The 21779-nt window shown below is 44.2% G+C and overlaps 2 protein-coding genes across 8 annotated transcripts in view; one reads left to right on the top strand and one right to left on the bottom strand.

The window, feature by feature from the left end:
* Znf483 (zinc finger protein 483) overlaps positions 1-15350 on the top strand; it is a 51614-nt gene extending 36264 nt beyond the window's left edge. For all 6 annotated transcript variants that reach the window (XM_040737860.1, XM_021235932.2, XM_021235933.2 and 3 more), the window contains exons 2-6: positions 145-684; positions 2681-2769; positions 5462-5588; positions 6113-6208; positions 9726-15350. In XM_040737860.1, coding sequence (XP_040593794.1) covers positions 270-684; positions 2681-2769; positions 5462-5588; positions 6113-6208; positions 9726-11164 — 2166 coding nt within the window. In that variant the 5' untranslated portion in view covers positions 145-269 and the 3' untranslated portion in view covers positions 11165-15350. The remainder of the gene's footprint in view (positions 1-144; positions 685-2680; positions 2770-5461; positions 5589-6112; positions 6209-9725) is intronic.
* A 3480-nt stretch (positions 15351-18830) lies between these two features.
* Positions 18831-21779, bottom strand: part of Ptgr1 (prostaglandin reductase 1) — a 45875-nt gene continuing 42926 nt past the window's right edge. For both annotated transcript variants that reach the window (XM_040737840.1, XM_040737839.1), the window contains exons 9-10: positions 21626-21744; positions 18831-19056 (exon numbers count right to left, since the gene is read on the bottom strand). In XM_040737840.1, the coding sequence (XP_040593774.1) occupies positions 18946-19056; positions 21626-21744 (230 nt within the window). In that variant the 3' untranslated portion in view covers positions 18831-18945. The remainder of the gene's footprint in view (positions 19057-21625; positions 21745-21779) is intronic.

The raw sequence follows: 21779 nt of genomic DNA, 5'->3' as shown, positions 1-21779 counted from the left end.
GATTGGTTGAGCAGAAGCTTCCTGTGCCCCTGAGCGTACAGGTATGGGTGTTGGGGGGTGTTGCATACGTGGGTGATAAAAGCCATTGTCTTCAGAATTAACTATATGTTTACTCATTTAACATCTTCTGTTTCTTCTTGACAGTTCCTTCAAGACTGTAAATTGGATTCCTGGAGGCCTTGGTAGTTTGCTGTGCATAGACAGTACCTGTTGGCAGATCACGCATCCTCAGATAGTCTAAAGAGGACTGGATTCCTGCTGCTGACACAATGCAGGCTTTAGTGCCCTCGAACACGGTGGCGGCCATGTCCTCAGACCCCCCAGCTATGGCTTCAAGTGAACAGAGCAGGGTCCCCAGAGAGGATGCTTCTAGGGCCCAAGAAAGGCTCCTAAGGGGATGTGCGGATGACCTAGATTCTTTCAGGCAGAAGTTCAGGTGGTTTTGTTACTCACAAGAAGAAGGACCCAGAAAAACCCTGAGTCACCTCTGGGAACTCTGCAAGCAGTGGCTGAGACCAGACATTCGCACCAAAGAGGAGATCTTAGAGCTGTTAGTGTTTGAGCAGTTCCTGAGGGTTTTGCCCGGAGAGATGAGGATTTGGGTGACGTCTCAGCATCCCGAGAGTAGTGTGGCGGCAGTGAGCCTGGTGGAAGATTTGAACCAAACCCTTGAAGAAAGGGAAGGTGAGAGTTGCAGGTTGGAGGGTAAGGGGAATCCCCTACGGTTTGAAGCAAACCTCTCACAGGAAGCAACATTGCTGAGGTTGAAAATTAAGAATTAAAATTACATATTCAAAGATGAGGGAGCATTTAAGGTAGTGGTTCTCAGCCTGTGGGTGAAGACCCCTTTGGGGGGTCAAATAGTCCTTTAGTAGGGGTCGCATGTCATATATCCTGCATGCTAGATATTTACATCATGATTCAGAACAGTAGCAAAGTTACAGTTATGACATAGCAACGAAAATAATTTTTATGGTTGGGGTCAACACAAGTCGAGGAGCTGTATTAAAGGGTCCCAGCCTTAGGTTGAGAACCACTGATTTAAGGAAAACATTTGATTTTACAGACTACTTATAATCAATTCTGCATTGTCAGGTATCTTCTTAGAGGCCATAATTTTGAAAAATTAACATGCTGTAGTGATAAACAAATCAGAGAGGAGTCAGGCAGCCCACATTTTAGGCAACCCAGTTACCACTGTGACCACAAACTGAATTGGTGGCGATAAACTACTTCCTCCTAGTCATCTTAGAGCTCATGGTAGAATCCATTCTGTCCATCACTGTTTCACCAAATTTCTGGCCTCTGTGGAGGCTCCTACGATGAAGAATCCATTGCTAGCCGTAAGCTGTAAGAAAGAACAGTTTTCTTAAACTGATCATCTTTTATATAATCCCCCCAATTATCAGTCAATAAAACTGCGTATAGTTCTTGTTATAATATGGTAGAGTGTGATTTGGGAAAATTATTTCCCCTTACTTGAAAATGAATCTTCATCTAAGGATGTTCAGTATTGTTTAGTCACTGAATTTAGGCTCCTCCAGGGGTCCCGAGACCGTAGTGAGCCCACACTGGAGTTTTCTTGCTTCTAAGCTAGAATCCTGAAGAATCAGCTGGCCATCCCAGAGACACAGTTGGATTTTTAGGCAGCTTAGTGTCTTTGTTCAATAAACAAAGCTGTAAGTAACATCCGTGAGTCCAATAAACAGCTGTGATGAGCAGAGCTGGTTTACCTTGACGTATCTCATGAATTAGAAATATTTTTAAACTGTTGTATGAAGTAAGTATTTTACAGCTAAGGGTTTGTGGAAGGAAGGAACTCAGTTTATGTGGACTCAAGAACTGGAAAGATCTTTTGACGAAATAGTGGGAGAAAGCCTGTTTTCTAATACAAAAAAAAAAAAAAACTATCTCTGGTTCTCTGTTTTAAAGAAAAGGAACAATTGATTTCTGAACTCTCCTCCAGAGGGCCCTGAAACACTGTGATGTTATGAAATATATATTTGAGTTTTCATCCCCTCCTTGGCCTGCAGCCCCTTATAGCCCTTGTCGTTTCCCAGGTGACTAGAGCAACAAATGCCTTATTGAAATGTTTGTCCTTTGCTCCTTGGTTTCTGAAACCTGACCTAGAAGTCTCAACACATGTAAAGGCGAAAGACAATCATCTTGTCATTTACTGTAGGCCCCTTGTTAGCCATGCCTGAATTTAATGAGGTGATATTTGGAATGTCCAGAAGTAACCACCCATGGAGGCAGATCTCCAGTGCAGCTATAGAAGGATGGAACTCACAGGCCCCGCCTCCAGAGAGGAGAGGGGCTGAGAGCTGAGATGATCGCCAATGATCTCATTAGACATGCCTACATGATGGTACGGCCTTACCCAACACTGGACACATGGGGACTCCTGGAAGGTGGTGTACCTGAAGAGGGCATGCAAGGAGTTTATCTCTGGGTGTATCCAGGCTGTGTAAGTTTAGGAGTGCTGAGCCTTTTCCTTATAGCATTTCCCTGGGCAACTTTTTCTCCTGGCTCTTCATCAGTATCCTTTCCAATACCCTTATAGTAACTAGGCAGTAAACGCTTCCTGTGAGGCATTCTAGCAAATCAGAGGTTTGTGGTGAGTTCTGATTCTGCACAAAGCATGGAGCTGAAAGACCAGATTGGCTCTTCCCTCCCCCAGATCGTAGCACTGAAGACCCTGCTGTTTGCAAAGTGGAGGATTTGGGAGAAGAGGAGATGGTGACTGTTCCTCCCTGCACGGAGCCACGTGTAAGTTTCCATTCACTGGTTTTCATTCTTCAGGTGGTGCAACCGCTCTTGGAGAGGAACGTAAAGATGCGAAACCAGCCAAGACAACTTGTAGGTCTCTGTTTTACTCACTGTCTATTTGGATTCACGGACGGTAGCATAACTTCTGATGCTAAGCAAAAGTGTTCAAGGCCAGTGAGAGAGCTGAGTGGAGGCTCTCGCAGCTGAGACTGACGACCTGAATCCAGTCCCCAGGACCTACTTGCTAGGAGAGAACCAACTCCAGTTGGTTGTCCTCTGACCTCTACCGGCATCCTGTAGCATACCTGTGAACCACACCCGCCCCCAAAATGCTTTTTGGAAGGGAAGCATTTGCTAAAACCCAAAAGTTGCCCTTGACAGAGTGAGTCAGGTAGAAATAGAATTGTAATTCCCCAATATGGTAAAGAACATCTCCACCTGGGTAGAAAATCAGGAGATTGAAAAAAAGGCAGGGCTCACAACATATGCAAAAACATCAGCATTTCCTGAACACGGCAGTCAACCAAGTGAGTAAGACAGAAATGAAGTGTAAGTGTTCCGAGTGTGAGAGGCAACAGCATATTATTACAGTGTTACCGACTATCTGTGGAAAGCCTTGGTATCAACTGAGAAAGACTGGAATGTATCAGTAGCTGGGGAAAGCAACCGGTTACAGATCAGTTAAGTTTCCAGCACTAGTAATGACTAGTTAGGAAGAAAATAACAGTAACAAGTGGTAGTTCTACAGTACGACATTAGCGAGCACCAGGAGTAGATCTTCCTGGTTCCTGGAACTTGTGCATATTATTTACTTGAAGAAAAATCATTCATTGCAAGTGTAGTTAAGCTATGGGTTTAAAAATGAAGAATAGGTGGTACTAGAATTGGAAAGTGGCTGGACAGTGGTGGTTCACACCTTTAATCAGTCCAGCACTAGGGAGGCAGAGGCAGGCAGATCTCTGAGTTCAAGGCTCCCGTTGAACTGAGTGGTGACTTCCAGGACATCCAGAGGAACCGTGTCTTGAAATATAATAATAATAATAATAATAATAAATTGGGAAGATGGGGAGTTGATCCTGGGTTCTACAGGCAGGCCCTAACAGCTGTCATAAATGCACTTATTAGAGAAGCAGAGAGAATGTGAACACAGGATGATACAGAGAGGGAGGCAATTTGGAGTGACTGGGCCACAAGCCAGGGAAGGTCAAGGAATGCCGGCAGCCACTGGAAGCTGGAAGAGGCAGCTTCCTCCCTCCCCGAGGCTCAAGAGGGCTCACCCCTGCTAGTTCTTGATCTCCTGTTTCTGGCTTCCAGAGCTATGAGAGAATGTATTTGTGTTGTTTGAAGTTGCAGGGCCCTGGTTGGCTACATGCTATGACACTGACAAGCTGCTAATCCCAGTGCTAAGAGACGCCGTTGCCTACATCTCTCACAGAGGAAGCTATACATCTATCGTATAGAAAAGAGGGAGGATGCACCTGTAACCCCAGAACTCAGAAAACTGTGTCAAGATGGCTGGTTTGAAGCCACTGTGGGTTCCAAGCAATTCTCAAAAGGGGAAAAAAAGAAAAAAAAGTGATTTTAATGAATTAGTATACTTGTTGGGAATGTGGCATAATTGTAAGCATGAGTTTATTCCTGATCCAGAGATTGTTTGAGTGCATATTTTGAAACCTTGCTACAGCCAGTGCACACCTGTAATCCAGTGCTAGAGGCGCGAAAGCAGGAGGATCCTGTATGAGTTTGAGCCCAGCCTGGGCTGAAGAGAAAAACCGGGCCCTGGGTAATAAGAAGCATCAGTACTTCACGTGGCAGCTGCTATTAATGCATTTAACTATTACCTGTAGTTAGCTTATAGTCTACAGATGTGAGGATGGGGAATGCCAATTCATACCCCTATTTATGACTTTCCTTTTACTATTAGGAGTTAATGTGTTAGGGTTAACTGGAATTTAGAGAAGTCTTGTAAATCAATATTTAATGCTAGGTTCTTAAGTGCGAAGAATCAGAACTGTGTAGTTCCCTTGCTCTGTGTTTCTAATAATAGTTGTTTGGACTCAGACATACTTAGAAGCTTAAAAAGAAAACTTTCCAAGCCTGGACTGGAGAGAATGGCTTAGCAGTTAAGAGCACTGGCTGTTCTTGCAAAGGACCCCAGTTCAGTTCCCAGCGCCTACCTGTCAGGTTACAACTGTCCTCCACTCCAGTACTAGGGGATCCCACACCCTCTCCTGGCCTTCAGAAGCACAAGTCATACATGCAGCATATATACATACACACAGGCAGAACATTCATGCACATAAAAATAATAAATATATTTTTAAAAAATTTACCAGGCATGGTTGGGTATGAGCCGTATGAGCCTATTATAATTCCAGCTACTTGGGAGGCTGAGGCAGGAGGAACTCAAGTTCAGAACTTGCTTCAGCAACTTAGTGAGAAACCATCTTGAAATAAAAAAGTAAAAAGAGGTCGAGGATGTAGCTCAGTATGATGGAGCATTTACCTGGCATGCACCAGGCCCTGAGTTTAATTCCTAGTAAAAGACAGACACACACACACACACACACACACACACACACACACACACCTTGGATACATTCAGACTCCTTATATCCTAGCCACGTCTCTGAATCCTTGAGGTCTGCTGGGAACTGGTACCATGCAAAGATGCTGCATTTTGGTCTCGTAGGAACCTGTAACGTTTGAGGATGTGTCTGTGAACTTTACCAGAGGAGAGTGGAAGTTGCTGGAGCCGTCTCAAAGGGAGCTGTTTAAGGAAGTGCTACTGGAAAACTTGCACAACCTAGAATTTTTGGGTAAGACATCTTCTCTCCGTGATCTAGCATCTAGGAGGGCAGCTGCTTCATCCTGTTATCTTATCCAAAAGATAAAAGGACGTGTGACGGTTTTAGCCATATCTGCTGGGCACCCAGAACCTGCCCTGACTATTCCTGGAAGTGGACTGTCTGTGAGATTTCCTTCTAAAAAAATGTTTTTCCTTCATTGCATTGGAAACATGGGACATCATTTTGTTGTTCTCAGTATCTTTTTTTTTTTTTTTTTTTTTGAGACAGGGTTTCTCTGTCCTGGAACTTGCTCTGTAGACCAGGCTGACCTCGAGAACTCACAGAGATCCGCCTGCCTCTGCCACCCGAGTGCTGGGATTAAAGGCGTGCGCCACCAATGCCCACCCGGCAATTCTCAGTACCCTTCCTCCTTGGATTCCTCCTCTGTATTTGACCGCGTCTTTGTCTTCCTTAGATAAACAGGCTAACCATAGATGCTAAGTCCCCTTTGTTCTGCATGTAAACAATCATTTTCTATTCTTTTCTCCCAACAGGCTTTCCCGTTTCCAAAGTTGATTTGATTTCTCAGCTGAAGTGGGTTAAGTTGCCGAGGGCACTGGAAAAAGAAATCTCAAAAGGTCCCAGAGCAGGTGAGTTGGTAAAAAAGGTAAGAAGGAAATGAAAACCATGAGGGGAAAAAAAAACTTTGAAATGCTGAGTGGACCTAATGCTAGAATAGAAAGTTGACTGATTAAAAGAGAGCCTTCATCTTCCTGGAATGTTCATTTTAATGGGGACACTGTTGGTTGGAGGGGGTTTCCTCCAAAAAGCAGATGCTACGATATGACTCTGGAGATTCATTGGGAGAACTCAAGGGAAGAAAAATGGAGAAAGGAGTATGAATTACTAGGGAGAGCACAGGGCAGGCGCCGCCTCTGATTGAGGAAGCAGAAGGGAAGATGGGGAGGAAGGATCTTTACCTGAAGATGTTTGTCGGGTTTAGGCAAGGCCAGAGGAGTCCTGGGGCATCAGTCACACCAGAGGGGTTCCATGTCTCCCAGAAATGGTCCTGGAGCATCTGTGTACCTCACTGCTGACAGCGAGAGGGTGTGTGACAGCCGCCCTGATGTGAACACCGCATCGGGGGCTGGCGGACAGTCTCCCCCACAGGAGATCCGAGAAGTTACGTTTTTTTGTTTTTGGCTTTTTGGTTTTTCGAGACAGGGTTTCTCTGTATTGTTTTGGAGGCTGTCCTGGAATTCGCTCTTGTAGACCAGGCTGGCCTCAAACTCACAGAGATCCGCCTGCCTCTGCCCCCCCCAGTGCTGGGATTAAAGGCGTGCACGACCACGCCAGGCCAAGAAGTTATGTTATTACGGCCACTCAAAAGACCAATTATCAGAGCAAGCGTGCTAGCAACACGATGCAGGTCCATGAGAAAGGCACATAAAGGAAACTGGAAGTCCATGGGGTTACCGGCCAGACTCACGGTGGTTTGTTATGGAATTCTCTTTTTACTTTAATAATGCAAAAAAAAAAAAAAAGATACATTTTCAGTGGAAACTGTACTTGACTAGCAGCGTGTGATCTGCTGCTCTTTTGCAAGCCTGGGCAGCAGCGTCACCCAGCATGATCACAATCGTGTCACCTCATGCTCGAAGCCCCAGAGTGTCGTGGGTGTGTATTGTATACATTTTTCACTTGGGGTGTTTTAACTTAATTACCATTTGAACTTAATCTCAAAAGGTAAGTAGGAATTGAGCCAGCAAACGTGTATAATAATTCCATTATTTTGTAAATAAAGTACTCACCTGTCTAAATACATAGGTTAAATATTTATGGATTTTTTTAACATCTTGAAAACATTTATGTTAATGCTTATGTTAGTTTTTATTATGTTAGCCTTCAAGGGATTAGGGCTTTTTTTTTCTTTGTATCTTCCTAAAATTTAAAAGTAACTATATTTGCCGGGCGTTGGTGGCGCACGCCTTTAATCCTAGCACTCGGGAGGCAGAGGCTGGACCGACAGCCTCCAAAACAGAGAAACCCTGTCTCGTAAAACCAAAAAAAAAAAAAAAAAAAGTATATTTAATACATAGTTTAAATATAAAAATGCCATTACATAAATTAGTATCTTTATTTGGTTTTTGACACAGGGTTTCTCTGTGTAGCTGTGACTGTCCTGGAACTGACTCTGTACACCAGGCTGACCTTGAACTCAGAGATCTGCCTGCCTCTACCTCCCCAGTGCTAAGATTCACCACCACTACCCAACTGATTATGTGATTTTTTTTTTTATGATTAAAAATCAGGATGGGGCTGGGGAGATAGATGTCTTAATGGGTAAAATGCTTGTTATGCAAACATGGAGACCCAGGTTAGAATCTCCAGGACCCATGTGTAAAAGCTAAGCATGGACTTTGTGCCTGTCGCCACAGCCTTGCAAAAGATACTGGAGACTTTAGGCTGCTGTTGCCCAGCCAGACTAGCTTCAATGAAAGACCTGTATTTTTTTTTTAAGTAAAGAGTGAATGGGACGGTGGTGGCACAAGCTTTTAATCCCAGCACCTGGGGAGGCAGAGGCAGGCGGATCTCTGGGTTCCTGGCCTACAGAGTTCCAGGACAGTTAGGACTACTACAAAGAGAAACCCTGAATAACGGGAAAAGCCAGAGTGAATAATATACTTAATAAATTTATTCAAAGTTCTAAGAAAAAACACAATATATAGTCTGGGAGAAAGCTCCGTGTTAATTACTGGACTTTGAACCCTTGAACCCGTCAGATTTATTAATGCATTGGGGCACTGCGGTTCAGGTATTAGGTTTTAAGATTCAAAGAATAGGATTAAAGGGGCAGTGATCTAGGAAGAGCAATAAATAGATGCCTGATTAAAATGTCTTCAGGAGGGCTGGAGAGATGGCTCAGTGGTTAGGAGCACTGGCTGCTCTTCCAGAGGACCTGGGTTCAATTCCCAGCACCCACATGGCAGCTCACAACTGTCTGTAATTGCAACTCCGGGAGTTCCCGACACCTTCACACAAACACACTTACAGATAAAAGCACCAGTGCACTTAAAATGAAAAATAAAATAATTAAAAAATATTGTCTTCAGGTCTTCAGGATTGATAGGGCCAGATCATGGTAATGTTTAAAAAACTTGTCATGGGTGATGCTGCATGTTGGTGAAGTGATTGGGATTTTTTTTCTATAAAATTAATGCTATTTTCTGGGCGTTGGTGGCACACGCCTTTAATCCCAGCACTTGGGAGACAGAGGCAGGTGGATCTCTGAGTTGGAGGCCCGCCTGGTCTACAGAGCCAATTCCAGGACAGCCTCCAAAACAATACAGAGGAAACCCTGTCTCGAAAAACCAAAATAAATAAATAAATAAATAAATAATGCTATTTGTCTGCTTTGAGGAGTGGCTGTATAATATAGGGATCAAACAGATGGGCTGTGGTGTCAAATTAAAATATGGCTTTAGGGTCTGGAGCGATGGATGGCCCAGCAGTTAAGAGGACTGACTGTCCTTCCAAAGGACCTGGGTTCCCAGCACCCACACGAAAGCTCACAGCCCTGTGTAACTCCAGTATTCTGGACTCCACTAGCACAGCACACATGGAGTGTACAGACATACATACAAGCAGAACACTTGTACAAAATAAAAATAAAATGTATTTAAAATTCTGGCTTTTACCAGTTACACTACATGTGACTTTAGGCAAGCTTCTGACACTCTGTGTGTCCCATTGTGATGCCTATAAAATAAAGTACAAGTTGTATTTCATCAGGTTGTTGTGAGGATCAGTGAAACAATGCAAATAAGGTGCTTATTGTGGAGTTGGACATCTGGTAAGTATACAAAGATGAGGTTTGGGTGCAGAGAGAGTAAATAGGTTTGCCCAGGTACAGAAATTGGAAAGCGTGGAAACCTGCAACTTTCTTCACATAGAGCATAAACTTTTTACTTCCCACAATATTTTTCCTAGCCTCTGTGTTCATCTTGCTTTCCTATATTGCTTGTCTTTTGCCTGTTTAAGAAAGCTGTAATTGATAGTCAAGCCATATCTCTTAACACTATTACTGTCTTCCTGGGTCAGTCCCAAATGCAGCAGCTTCCTTTACTGCAAAATGGGAAATACGTGGCTTTGTTATCTCTTTTTTAGAGGGTGAGTCTGGAAGTGAACTGGATGCTTTCTTGGAAGACTTCACTTTGGAGAAAACCGTAGAACACTGCTTCAGCGACAACGGCTACGGCTTGAAGGCAGAATTCCAGAAACGGCACGGCAAATCCAAGAAAGGTCACAGCAAGCAGAGTAGCCACGAGAGGAAAGACTCTGGCTCAAAGGAGACTCCCTCCGGAAAGAACTCCAAGCAAACTTCAGACGCAGCGAAACATCGGAGAGCCTCCTTAACGAAGTCTCCCAGGTCTAAGGATGGCAAGAAACCCTTCAGCTTTCACTCATACCTCGTGAGCCGCAAAGAACACAGCGCGGAAAAGTCAAGGAAAGGCAGTGGGAACGAGAAGGACTCCCGCCACTCTTCGTCCCTAACCGCACACAAGCGAAATCCGAGAATCGGCTCGTTGAGTAAGACCCAGAAGTGTACCAAGTGTGGGGTAGCCTTTACCCAAAGCTCGTGGTACTGTAGCAAGAGCTCCCAGTGTGAAAAGTGCCGGAAGAGTTTAATTCAAGGTGAAACCTCAAATAAAGACAAAGCGCCTGAAGCTGAAGAGCCCAGTAAGTGTAGGAAATGTGGGAAAGCCCTCGGCTCTAGCTCACAGCGCTCCGTGTGCATCGAATGTAGGAAAGCTCACACAGCCGGCCCATCGCCTAAACCACGCAAGCGAACTGACAAGAAGGGGAAGTCTTACAAGTGCGACGAGTGTGATAAAAGTTTCACCGACGGGCAGGCCTTCGATAAGCATCAAAGAACCCATACCGGGGAAAAGCCCTATGAGTGCAAACACTGCGGGAGGTCCTTCAGCGACTGCTCGTCATTTTACCAACATCAGAGAATTCACACCGGAGAGAAACCATACAAGTGTAACGAGTGTGGGAAATCCTTCACTCATAGCTCCTCCCTCTCAAAGCACCAGAGGATACACACTGGAGAGAAGCCCTACAAGTGTAACGATTGTGGGAAGGCCTTTAGGCAGAATTCCTGCCTCACCCGACACCAGAGAACCCACACTGGAGAAAAGCCGTACGTGTGTAAGGATTGTGGATCGTCTTTTAGCCTTTTTAGTACGATCATCTATCATCAAAGACTTCATGCCGGAGAAAAGCCCTACAAATGTACCCACTGTGATAAAGCCTTCCCTACTCATTCCCGCCTTGGTCGCCATTTGAGATGTCACACTGGTGCAAAACCGTACAAATGCGAAGAATGTGGGAAAACTTTCAGACAGAGTTCATCTCTTAATTTGCATATGCGAAGTCACACTGGAGAGAAACCCTACAAATGTGATTATTGTGGAGCAACCTTCACTCGGAGCACGATTCTCGTTGAACATGTAAAAACCCATACTTCGCACAAGTGTAAAAAATGTGGTAAGAAATTTAAAAGCCGGGCAGCCATTCATAAACATCAGTGTACTGAGTAATTCTGCGGGATAGTAGTGAATGGAGGGAAGACTGATTCCGAGAGTGCCCTTATTTTAAAACTTGACATGTAAACTACCCACAGCATTGATTAGAAGCTTCAACTTCAGTGGGTTAACAAGGAATAGCCTTTTCTCCCTTTGGTCTCTCTCCTTGAGGGTAGTCAGTTTTGATTAGAGTTGGTAAAGTTACTCTGACATGGAGAAAGCATGTAAAGTGAAATGATTTCGAAAAGCCAAACTTAAGTTTGAAAGACTCTTTCTTTCTTCAAGGATTTTTCTCTCTTTGGCTTGCCTTCCATGACCATGTAATATAATGGAAAAGAGCATGACTGAACTCTAATAATCTAGGCTCTTATCCCTGATGGCCAGTCAGCCACTGTGTCATTCTAAACAAGTCTGAATTTTAGTTTCTTTACTTGTAGAGTGAAGAGATTACATTAGTGATTTCTAGGTTTTCTTTTTAGTTGGATAATTCTGATAACTCCAGAAAATAGTTTGAACATGTTTGCTTTGTCGGAATTTTTATGTCTGGTAGATGCATATTCTTTTTAGGATAGCGGACTTCTAGCCTAGTGAGACTATGGAATGTTTGATGTAGGGTATCTAGAATGTAATAAACAGAACAAGTCAGGGAAAGCTCATTGAAGTTTGCTTTCAGGGAATGTTCAAATTTGCACAAATCACCTCAGTCTCTGCATCTTTTGAGTTTTGCCTCAGTAGATTGAGAATCCAGAGAGCTTTTGAGGCAATTCCTAGAGAGAGAGAACTAAACCAGTACTCTGGTTTTACAGGTATAAAGGTTCTCCAATGCTGACCTGAGACCCCAGAACATTTGTTGATGTGCTTAGGTTTGAAATGCTACCTCTGGGTGTAATTAATGTTTTTGATTTCTTCTTGGTGGCTCCTTCCTCCTTATCCCAAAGTCTAAAAGAAAAGCATTACTTTGTGATAAGTTGATCAGTATACCTGCTGGAAAATGAACCAAGTGAACACATTCCTAACATCAAAGGAACCTGGCATATAAGGATCACTCGTATGGGCTTAACAATTTTCAGAAATGATATATTTTGTTGAAATAATTAATGAAATATATAAAACTCTTGAGAAAGACATCTGTCCCAGCGTGTTCTACAAGAGGCTATTTTTATCCCAATCTCAGTTGGGGATTAGAAACAAAACATTTTTAAGCACCATTAAAATATAGAACACATATGCTTAAAAACAGAGATGCGCAATTCAGTGAGCTTTTGTCACTTCTACTGAAGTGTGCATTCATTACCATAATCCTTTTTACAGAACATTGCCCAAATAAGAGTACCTATTGGATACATCCATTTATACCTAATTCCCACTTTCATCTCTGATCCCAGGTAATCACTAACCTACTTCATATTTACAAAACGGCCTTTTCTAGTCATTTTATATTGGTCTTTGTTTCTCCAGTAACATCATGTTGAGTTTGTGCATGCTGTAGCTTATGTGATTTCTTTCTATCAAAATGTTATTTGTTGGTATTGTTTGTTGTTAAATGATAGTCTATCATGTGGATACTTCATGCATTCACCAGTGAGAGGGCAGTCTCTTCTTTCTCCCTGGGTGGTTGGCTGCTAGGAACAACACTGTGAATATAATGTGTAAGTGTGTAGACATTGTTTCTTTGGTAGGCATCTATAGGTAGAGTTTCTGTAAATTTTTGCTTAACTTTTTAGGAAACTGCCAAATTGCTTTATAATGTGACCACATTGTTTTATATTCTGGCCACTGGTATGTGGGTGTTCCATTTTCTTCACATCCCTGCCAATCTTTAAAAAAACCTTAAGCCAGGCAGTGGTGGTGCACACCTTTAATCCCAGCACTTGGGAGGCAGTGGAAGGCGGATCTCTGTGAGTTCGAGGCCAGGCTGGTCCGACAGCCTCCAAAACAATACAGAGAAACCCTGTCTCGTAAAACCAAAATAAATAAATACATAAAATAAAATAAAAAACCTTAGTCATCCTGGTGAAGTGGCATTTCCATGTGCTTTTCATTTGCATATCTCATTTGGTTTTTTTTTAAATTCCTTATCTATTTAAAAGTCAGGATGGTTGAGTTATAACAAGTTCTTTATCTGCCTACACTCCCTTATCCAATATGATCTTTCTGTCACCCTGAACTAGAAGGAAACTACAAATCCTACTGCAAAATATTTATTAATAACTAATAAGGTGCCTAGCACCCACATACTTAAATCTATTTTTAGATCGCCAGGTCATCTAAAGGCTTTAAATCCATGACTCCTCATAGAATTTCTCTTTAGAGCTTTATTTAGCCTTTTATTTGTTTATAGTGATAAGGATTCTTAATTGGCTCTGTGTAACACATTGTAAAACAAAGTCCTTGTTGTTTAGAATGTTTTATAATGAGCTTCTACATAGAAATTTCTTTCAAGTCACGGGATAAGGCAAAGTCCCTGCCAGTGAATCAACTTTATGCTTTTTACTTTAGAACTATTTTTGACATAAGTTATATGTACACCATAAAATGTTCCTTCCTTCCATGCTCAACCCATTGAAAATTAACTCTCCATTTTCCTCTCTCCCAAGCTCATGTCTGTCACAATTCTTCCTGTCCACATCTGGCCCTCGTTAGTCCCTTGCATTAATTATAATGATACAGTATGTGTCTTTTCATGTCTGGCTCATCTCACTTGCAGGCATTCAGGGAAATCTTCAGTTGGATTTTTCCTAGCACAGCAAATCTTAAACTCTTGTGTCATTCATGTAACAGGGATTAAAAAAAAAAGGGCACAGGTCATTACATGTATTCTGTCTCGTTGGTTCCTTCACCTAGTCACCTGCTCATGCACGCTGAAGAACTTGAGAATATACACTGATTGGGGGCGGGGTGGGGGGAGCGGGGTCTGCTTTCAGAAACTGAGTAAGAACATTTACAGCACGAATCCTACACTGCAACAAAACGAGGGAGGAGAAAGCTATCTCTTGCTTTAAGACGACGACGACCTGCTTGGTCTTTCAACTCGGCTCCTCCAGTTTTATCTCGAGAGAAACTAATCTTTCTGCTTATCTGCCATTCCCTAGCAGACGGGAAAAAAATGTTTAATGAATCAGAAGTTTGAGATTTGAGGCAATGAATTGGCCTCTCTTCATAAATTTGGATGTTCTTTGAGACAATATAATCAAAGTTTTCCTTGTGCAGTATCTTACACAGATCATGCAAAACTAAAAAGTACTTGAAATTTTTCAGATTTTCAGCCAATTGATTTCTTTTTGATAATAGAAATGTATATACTCTGTGAGAAAATGTTGCTCGTGTTTACCCTGAGCAGAATTGCTAAATGGTGTAGTGTTCTCTGTTTTGGTGAGTGGTTTTTTTCAAACTATTGTTTTTTGTTTTTTTATTCTCCCCCCCCCCAGCTTTTTCGTGAATTGTAATAGCTGGATTTACTTTTTATGTATCCGTGGTTCAGTTTGCTCCTGTGTGCATGAGCAAAAGTCAGGCTGCTGTATAGCTGCCACGCTTGCAACCTGAAACCTGTTTAAAAAAGTTAAAAGGTGTTTTGGTTAGAAATTTAGGTTTCTTTTAGCTGGTTTCTGTGGCTTTTTAAAGCTAACTTGTTGAAAAAGAGATGTAGATCTGAAGCATCGTCCTCAGTATTGCCTACTGTGTTACCTTCAATACTTGAACTTGATAGCTTTTGTGTGTATGTGCTGCTGCTGCTGCTGCTGTTGTAAATCGCAACTGACACTTGTCAGTGACTGTGCACGGGGCCCTCTTTTAGTCCCTTCTTCCCCTAATGTGCCAACCGCGGTGAGAGCTTCTTTGTCCGCACTGAATTCCTGCCTTAGAAATATGCCTTTGACTAAACCTTAAGTATTTTTTCCATGTATTTTTGCCTATAAGATAACTGCAGTTCCAGTAAGAAGCACTTTGATTTTTATGGCTACAAATTATACGTGTAATGCTCTAACTTGTGCTGTCTGCGTGATAGGTTGACGTAATCCATTATGATATCCCCACCTGTGCAGAGAGACAACTATCATCTGCTGGTTCATCGATGCTGACTAGATTGTGACATGTTTTGTTGTATCACTGAAAAATGCACGCTCCTCTGCAATGCTAGCAGTGTCCTGTGCGGTGCAGTAAAGTGACTCATAGTTCTAAAAACAATAAAGTTGTTTTGAATACAGAATGCATCCTGCTTTTGTTTGTTTGGTTTTTTTTATTTTTAACTTTTTTTTTAATTTTTTGAGACAGGGTTTCTCTGTGCCTGTCTGGCCTGGGACTCAGAGATCCACATGCCTCTGCCTCCCAAGTGCTGGAATTAAAGGCGTGTGCCACCAACACCTGGCTCTGGTTTTGCATTTTTCAAGACAGGGTTTCTCTCGGTAACTGTCCTGGCTGTCCTGGAACTCACTCTGTAGACCAGGCTGGTCTCAGACTCACAGAGATCTGCATGCCTCTGCCTCCCGAGTGCTGGGATCAAAGCCGTGCTCTACCGTGACATGTGTGTAGAAGCAAGAAGACAATTATGAGAGTTGACTCTCTCTACCATGTGCCTTAGGTGGAGACAGGTTCCCTTAACTAAGCCATCTCATTAGCCCTAGATTTTAATTTTTTTAAAATGACTGCCATGTGTATCTCCAGTTATCATTAGCCTCCACTAGTTGCCAAATTGGACAGTGGAACTGGAGAAAAATATTTTTGTTGTTTTTTGTTTTTGTTTTTACATCCCAATCAAAGTTTCTCCTCTTCCCAGTTCCTTCCTCCCTTCTCCCCTCCCCCAACCATGTCCACTCCTCCATTGTTTCCCTTCAGGTACTGGCAGATGTAAGCCAGTCATGGTATTAAGTTGCAGTGAAACTGGGCACCTCCTCTTCTGTCCAGACTGGATGAGGCAATCCAGTAGGACGAAAAGGTCTCAAAAGCAGGCAACAGAGTCCGAGACAGCCCTTGCTCTCGCTGATAGGAGTCTCACACGAAGACCTGATGGGGAATGTCCTTCTGTATGCTGTGAATATGTTTCTCTTATTGTTTGATGAATAAAGCTGTTTCGACCAATGGACAGGCAGCATATGGCCAGGTAGAGGAAGTATAGGCGGGGTTACCAGACTAGGAGAATTCTGGGAAGAGGAACACGCCAGCGAGATGCCATGTAACTGCCAAGCAAACGAGGTCCAGGCATCACCAGGTAAGCCAAGAGCTTGTGGAGAGGCACGGATTAATAGGAATGGTTTAATAATCAAGAAAGAGCTAGCCAATAAGCCTGAGCCGTCAACCAGTGTGTTTATTTGGGACTGAAGGGTGGTGAGACTAGGCAGACAGAAACTCTGTCTTCAAAGACCAAGTTGCACAACTGTAACATTCAGAGTGCCTAGGTCAGGCCCATGCAGGTTCCCTGGTTGTTGGTTCAGTCTGTGGGCCCCTAGGAGCCCCAGGTTAGTTGATTCTGTGGTTTGTCTCATGGTGCCCTTGAGACTACTGGGTCCTACAATCCTTCCTTCTCCTCTTCTGCAGAATTCCTTGAGATCTGGCTATGGGCCTTTGCATCTGTTTCCATCAGTTGCTGGATGAAGCATCTATGATGATAACTGGGCTAGGCATCAGTCTATGAGTATAGGGGAATGTCATTAGGAATCATTTCACTGTCTTTTTTTTTCTTGCCAATCATATACATTAACAAGTCACCGTAGCTTGCTTCAGTCAAGTATGATTTCACAGCCATTTCCTCCTGGCTCATGTGACCACCAAATTCCAAGAGGCAAGGAGAGGGAGAAATATAATGCCTAATGCTTTTTCACCTCTGACCTGCTTCTGCAACCTGCTCACCTTAGTCCTGGAAACCTGACTGGGGAGGGGAGCGGCTGGAGAATGAGTGGATGAGCACAGAAAAGCTGGAGTCAGGTGGCCACGCTCGCTCTGCTGGAGCACCACCAACCACCACCACACCCCAGAACCTCAGCATGTTTATAATGTGCAGGGGGGGGGGGTGAGGGGAGCTTAGCTAGCCTCAGTAGGAAGTCCTCTCTAGGTCCAGTCTCCGGTTGCTGTCACCCGGCAGGAGGAAGCAACAATTGGTAGTGTTGGCGCACACACACACACAGGTCAATAATTCATGAACACTTGTACTTACCCAGACTGTCACCATCTGCACTTGGACCAGAGAAAGGCTTTGCCATACCTCTGAACTTCACCGGGGAAAGCTTTGCCACTCCACTGGATCTGAGGCACATTCAAGACTTTATCTGCACTTTATACGCCCAATCTAGTCTTCCTCAGCTCCCCACAACCTAGAAACAGCTTAGGGCCAATGGTCACATCTTAGGTGACATGGTACTCCGGGACACTACAGGTAGCTCACGGGGATGTCCCAGGATGCTTTTAAAGTCAAAAGTCTGTTTTAAATTTTCACAGTTGTTAAGTCTAACTCTCATGTATTTTAATTAAAATGGAATTGCATTGCTTTCCCCCTCCCTTTCTTCCAACCAACCCCTTACAGCAGTCTCTCCCTCTCTCCCTCTCTCCCCCTCCCCCTCCCCCTCAGAGCTAGCCATTAAGAAACCATAGCAAGGGGCCAACCGCTTCATAATTAATATAGTGTCTCCTGTGTTATTTGGGGGCAGAGACCGCGGCGGGACCCAGGCGGCTGGTGGGAAAGAGTACACGTTACACTACTCCCTCTCACGCAAATGCTCCTCACTCCCCTCCAGCTAAGACTTCCTCTTCCGAGACTATTTCTACTCCACTTCCCGTGTTGCTGTTTTCCTTGCCTTGTCTCTCTCCCACAGCCCCCACAAGGCCCTGAAGCCACACCGTAGCTCCACTCTGGGTCTGGCCTCCACATCAGCTGTGTCATGCACCTCTTAGCCTGCCTGGGATCTAACTGCCTATACCAGGTCCTTCATTCTCCTGTGGTCACCATCCTCATCCTTTCTTGGCACATCTCCTGCTGGGACACCCGAAGGGTGACACCCTGCATAGGCTGCCCCACCTCTTTAACTAGGCTGTTCTTGGGTACTACACTCCCCTTGTTCTGCTGTCTGTGAGTCCTCACATTAGGCCGGTCCTCCTCCTCAAATGCCACCCTCGCTCTGCTTGGACGCTGGCACCCCTCATCAGGCCATGCCCCCCCCCCGCACACGCACCACACACACCACACACACACACACACACACACACACTGATGGCTTCCTCACCCTCCTTAGACTTTGAGAGGCTCACCGCGACAAGAAGCCCACTTCATTCTGCTCGATTTGCTCAGGATTCCAAGTCTCTTCATCGCTAAGCCACAATTCACTCCCAGTCCATCCCACTCCACTCTGGTTTCGTAAGCCAGGCAACTGACTTCCATCAGTAAGTTCTGTCTGTTCTGGGCCATGGGGGCTTCTCCACTCCAACCCCCAGCAGGCAGGCAACTGCTGTCCCGACTCTTGTCGGCAAGACGAGGTAAAGCCAGGAGTGGCGGCACAGGCCTTTAATCCCAGCACCAAGTAAACCTCTAAATGGCTTTCATCACAGCAACAGACGTGAAACTAGAACACACGCCAAAGCCATTATTTCTTACGATCACCAAGGAGGCGCCGGAGCAGGCAGAAACGCACCTGCTCGCTGCTTGTCAGGAGCCTTTCGTTCTCCATCACAGATTAAGAAAAATCTCACATACACTTTATGAGATAGGCCAAATCCCTTGCTGATGTTTATTATGTGAGGCAGTGTACAACTTGTACCAAATGTTACCAAAAAAAGCTAATCTTCCAGTGATGATGCACGTGTTATCTTTTTCTTCATGCTTTCACTATTGCCTTCCCCATATTTTCTCCTTTCAGCATTCCCATGAACGCTGCTGGCATCTTTTCGAACCCTTCAAGGATATGTTCGCGATACTGGATTTTACCCTGCATCAAAAACAACAATTACAGGTTGATTTCGTTTTTCTAAATGGCATCCTCTTACCATCCTAGCAACAAACCCCACATTAGAACCTTTAAAGTCTGAGGTGTAGGCCCTCTTATCCATGGACAACAAGATCTATGGGCAGAGTGCATACAACACAGTCACAAGTGTGTTAACAAACAGGCAGCCGGGCGGTGGTGGCGCACACCTTTAATCCCAGCACTCGGGAGGCAGAGGCAGGCGGAGCTCTGTGAGTTCGAGGCCGGGCTGGACCGATAGCCTCCGAAACAATACAGAGAAACCCTGTCTTGTAAAAACCAAAAAAAAACAAAAAAAAAACAAAAAAACAAAAAAACAGGCAAACAAGTTAGTTAAGCAATTCCTAAGTATACGGTGCAGACACATTTAACAATGCCACGGCCTCGGAAGAGATGGATGAGGAAAGAGGTACGCTACATTCTCAACAAATGCTGGCTCTCATCACCTCTAGTAGCCAAACGATAGGAAACGCTTCACCTCAAGTGAGACCGTAAGAGGTGGTGCCTGTTCGGGAAATGTAAATACCACGGAACTTACACCTTGGTCTCCCTTCTAACCCAGGTTCGTTCTGCATGTCGCCAGGAGAGGGCAGGGAGGGGAGGAGGGCTCGTTTCAGAGAAGAGTTTTCATGTACTTTACTTGCTCAAGGATTGTTTGGTTCTGTTGAGACAGGTTTGGCTACTGTAGTCCAGGTTGGGCTTGAACTCTTGGTCCTTCGATCTCCTTAGACCGCAGGCATGAACACCAGCATTAGGGCTTTTGTTTTTTTAAAGGGGTTTTAAGTAGAAACCAAGATACCTGGTAACACTTTCCCATGATATATTCCAGTGATGGGTGAATACTCTTTATAGACTTACGGACGTGCCATGTGCTTGGTGTCACTCAAAAAAAGTAAAATCTGAACCCCCGACTTGAAAAATCCTAGCTTGTTCCAACCCTTCAAAGGACAGAGACCCTGCATAGGGTAGAAAGCTAAATCCTAGTGTAATGATTAAAAGCACAGAATGGATATTGCTGTGGACTGAACTGAGTTGTACCCACTGGCCAATTCCCCTGCTGAAGTCCTAAGTTTCCCCAGAATGCAAGTATCTTCCAAGACCAGGCCTCTAAGACATAATTAAAATATGTGAGTATGCCGTAAGCGAGCAGGACCCGTGTCCCTTTCCAGACTAAGGCAGACACACCCAGAGAAGTCCACGAGAAAATGTAGGAGGAAAAACTTCTGGAGAAGCAAGACGGCTGCCACTCTGACCTCAAATGAGTAGTCTCTAGAACAAATTTCTGTTGTTTAAGGCCACTCATCCCTGTGCTACTTTGTGGTGGTAGCCCTAGAAAACCAATGTAAATACTAGTGGAGATTTTAATAACAGGGAAAATTACGGTATACATGAGAGTATATGGGAGCCTCCTATTCTGTCTTCCCAATTTTTTTCCTATCAATTTGTAATTGTGTTAAAATAAAAAGTGTTTTTTTTAAAGTTGGGGCGCTCTCTCTCAGTAAGGGAAAATGTTTGCTTGGAGTTTATGAAGCCTTTGGATTCAATCTCAGCATTGGGCTGGGGAGTAGGGGTTGGGGCAGGAAACAAAGAGGTGGATGAGAAAGAAATTAAGACCGCCCAGCTTCATTTAGCAAGGGAGGCACAGCAGTGAGGAAATGGGACTGGTCACTCCAGCATACACTCCCCACAGCCAAGTGATGCCAAGAGTCCACCTTAGACTCCCCAGTGAAAAAGACATCAGTGACCTTGACAAAGGCAGTTATGGTAGAATGAGGTTAGGGTAAAAGCCTGATATACAGGTCTAAAAAATAATAGAAAAAATAAGGAAGGAAGGAAGGAAGGAAGGAAGGGAGGGAGGAGAGAGCTGGGTGGTGGTAGCATATGCCTTTAATATCCCAGCACTTGGGAGGCTGAGACAGGCAGATCTCTGTGAGTTCAAGGCCGGCCTGGTCTACAATGGGAGTTTCAGGACAGCCCAGAGCTGTTACACAGAAACCCTGAATCAGGAAAAGAAAAGAGAAGAGAAGACATGGGAAGGGAAGGAAGGGGGGGAAGGGGAAAGGGAGAGGAGAAGGGGAAAGAGAAGGGGAAAGGGAAGGAGAGAGAAAAGAGACTATATAGGAAAATATAGATAATACCACCTCTAGGTATTATGTTACAAAATGGATGGGTTTGGGCAGCAATAAAATCCAGAGAGGCTATGGACACAGTGGTGCAGGTCTGTGACTTCAGCATTGAGGATGCTGAGGAAAACAGTTATCATGAGTTTGAGATTAGCCTGGGATGCACTGGTTTCATTATTGCCTTCACCCACCCACCCCCGCCCCCAACTCCCCCAAATCAAGAAACTTAAAGGAATTTGTTTTCTGTTTTAAGATGAAGAAAAGAATGTTTACACCTGAAAACGCCGATCCAACAGACAAGGAGAAGCAATGCAGCACCAAAGGGAAGAACTTAAGGACTGAGGGGTTGCGGGGTGCGACAGCCCCGGGGAGCCAGCTGATGGGCAGTGGGAGTGGCTCAGTCCCCTTACCTCTGAGACCCAATTCATCAAGTCTGTCAGAGCCTTCTGGCGGTCATCTCCCTGCCAGCGAGTAACGATGAACCCCTCCATGCGGAGCTGCTGGTAAATAACGACCTCTGGGGGTGGGCCTGGAAAAGACAGGGTCCAGGAGACACATCCACAG

The sequence above is a fragment of the Mesocricetus auratus genome, unplaced genomic scaffold (assembly GCF_017639785.1).
Source record: "Mesocricetus auratus isolate SY011 unplaced genomic scaffold, BCM_Maur_2.0 Super-Scaffold_6730, whole genome shotgun sequence".
NCBI classification, from domain to species: Eukaryota; Metazoa; Chordata; class Mammalia; order Rodentia; family Cricetidae; genus Mesocricetus; species Mesocricetus auratus.
The sequence above is the reverse complement of the archived record's forward strand: the minus strand, read 5'-3'. Positions and strand labels throughout refer to the sequence as shown.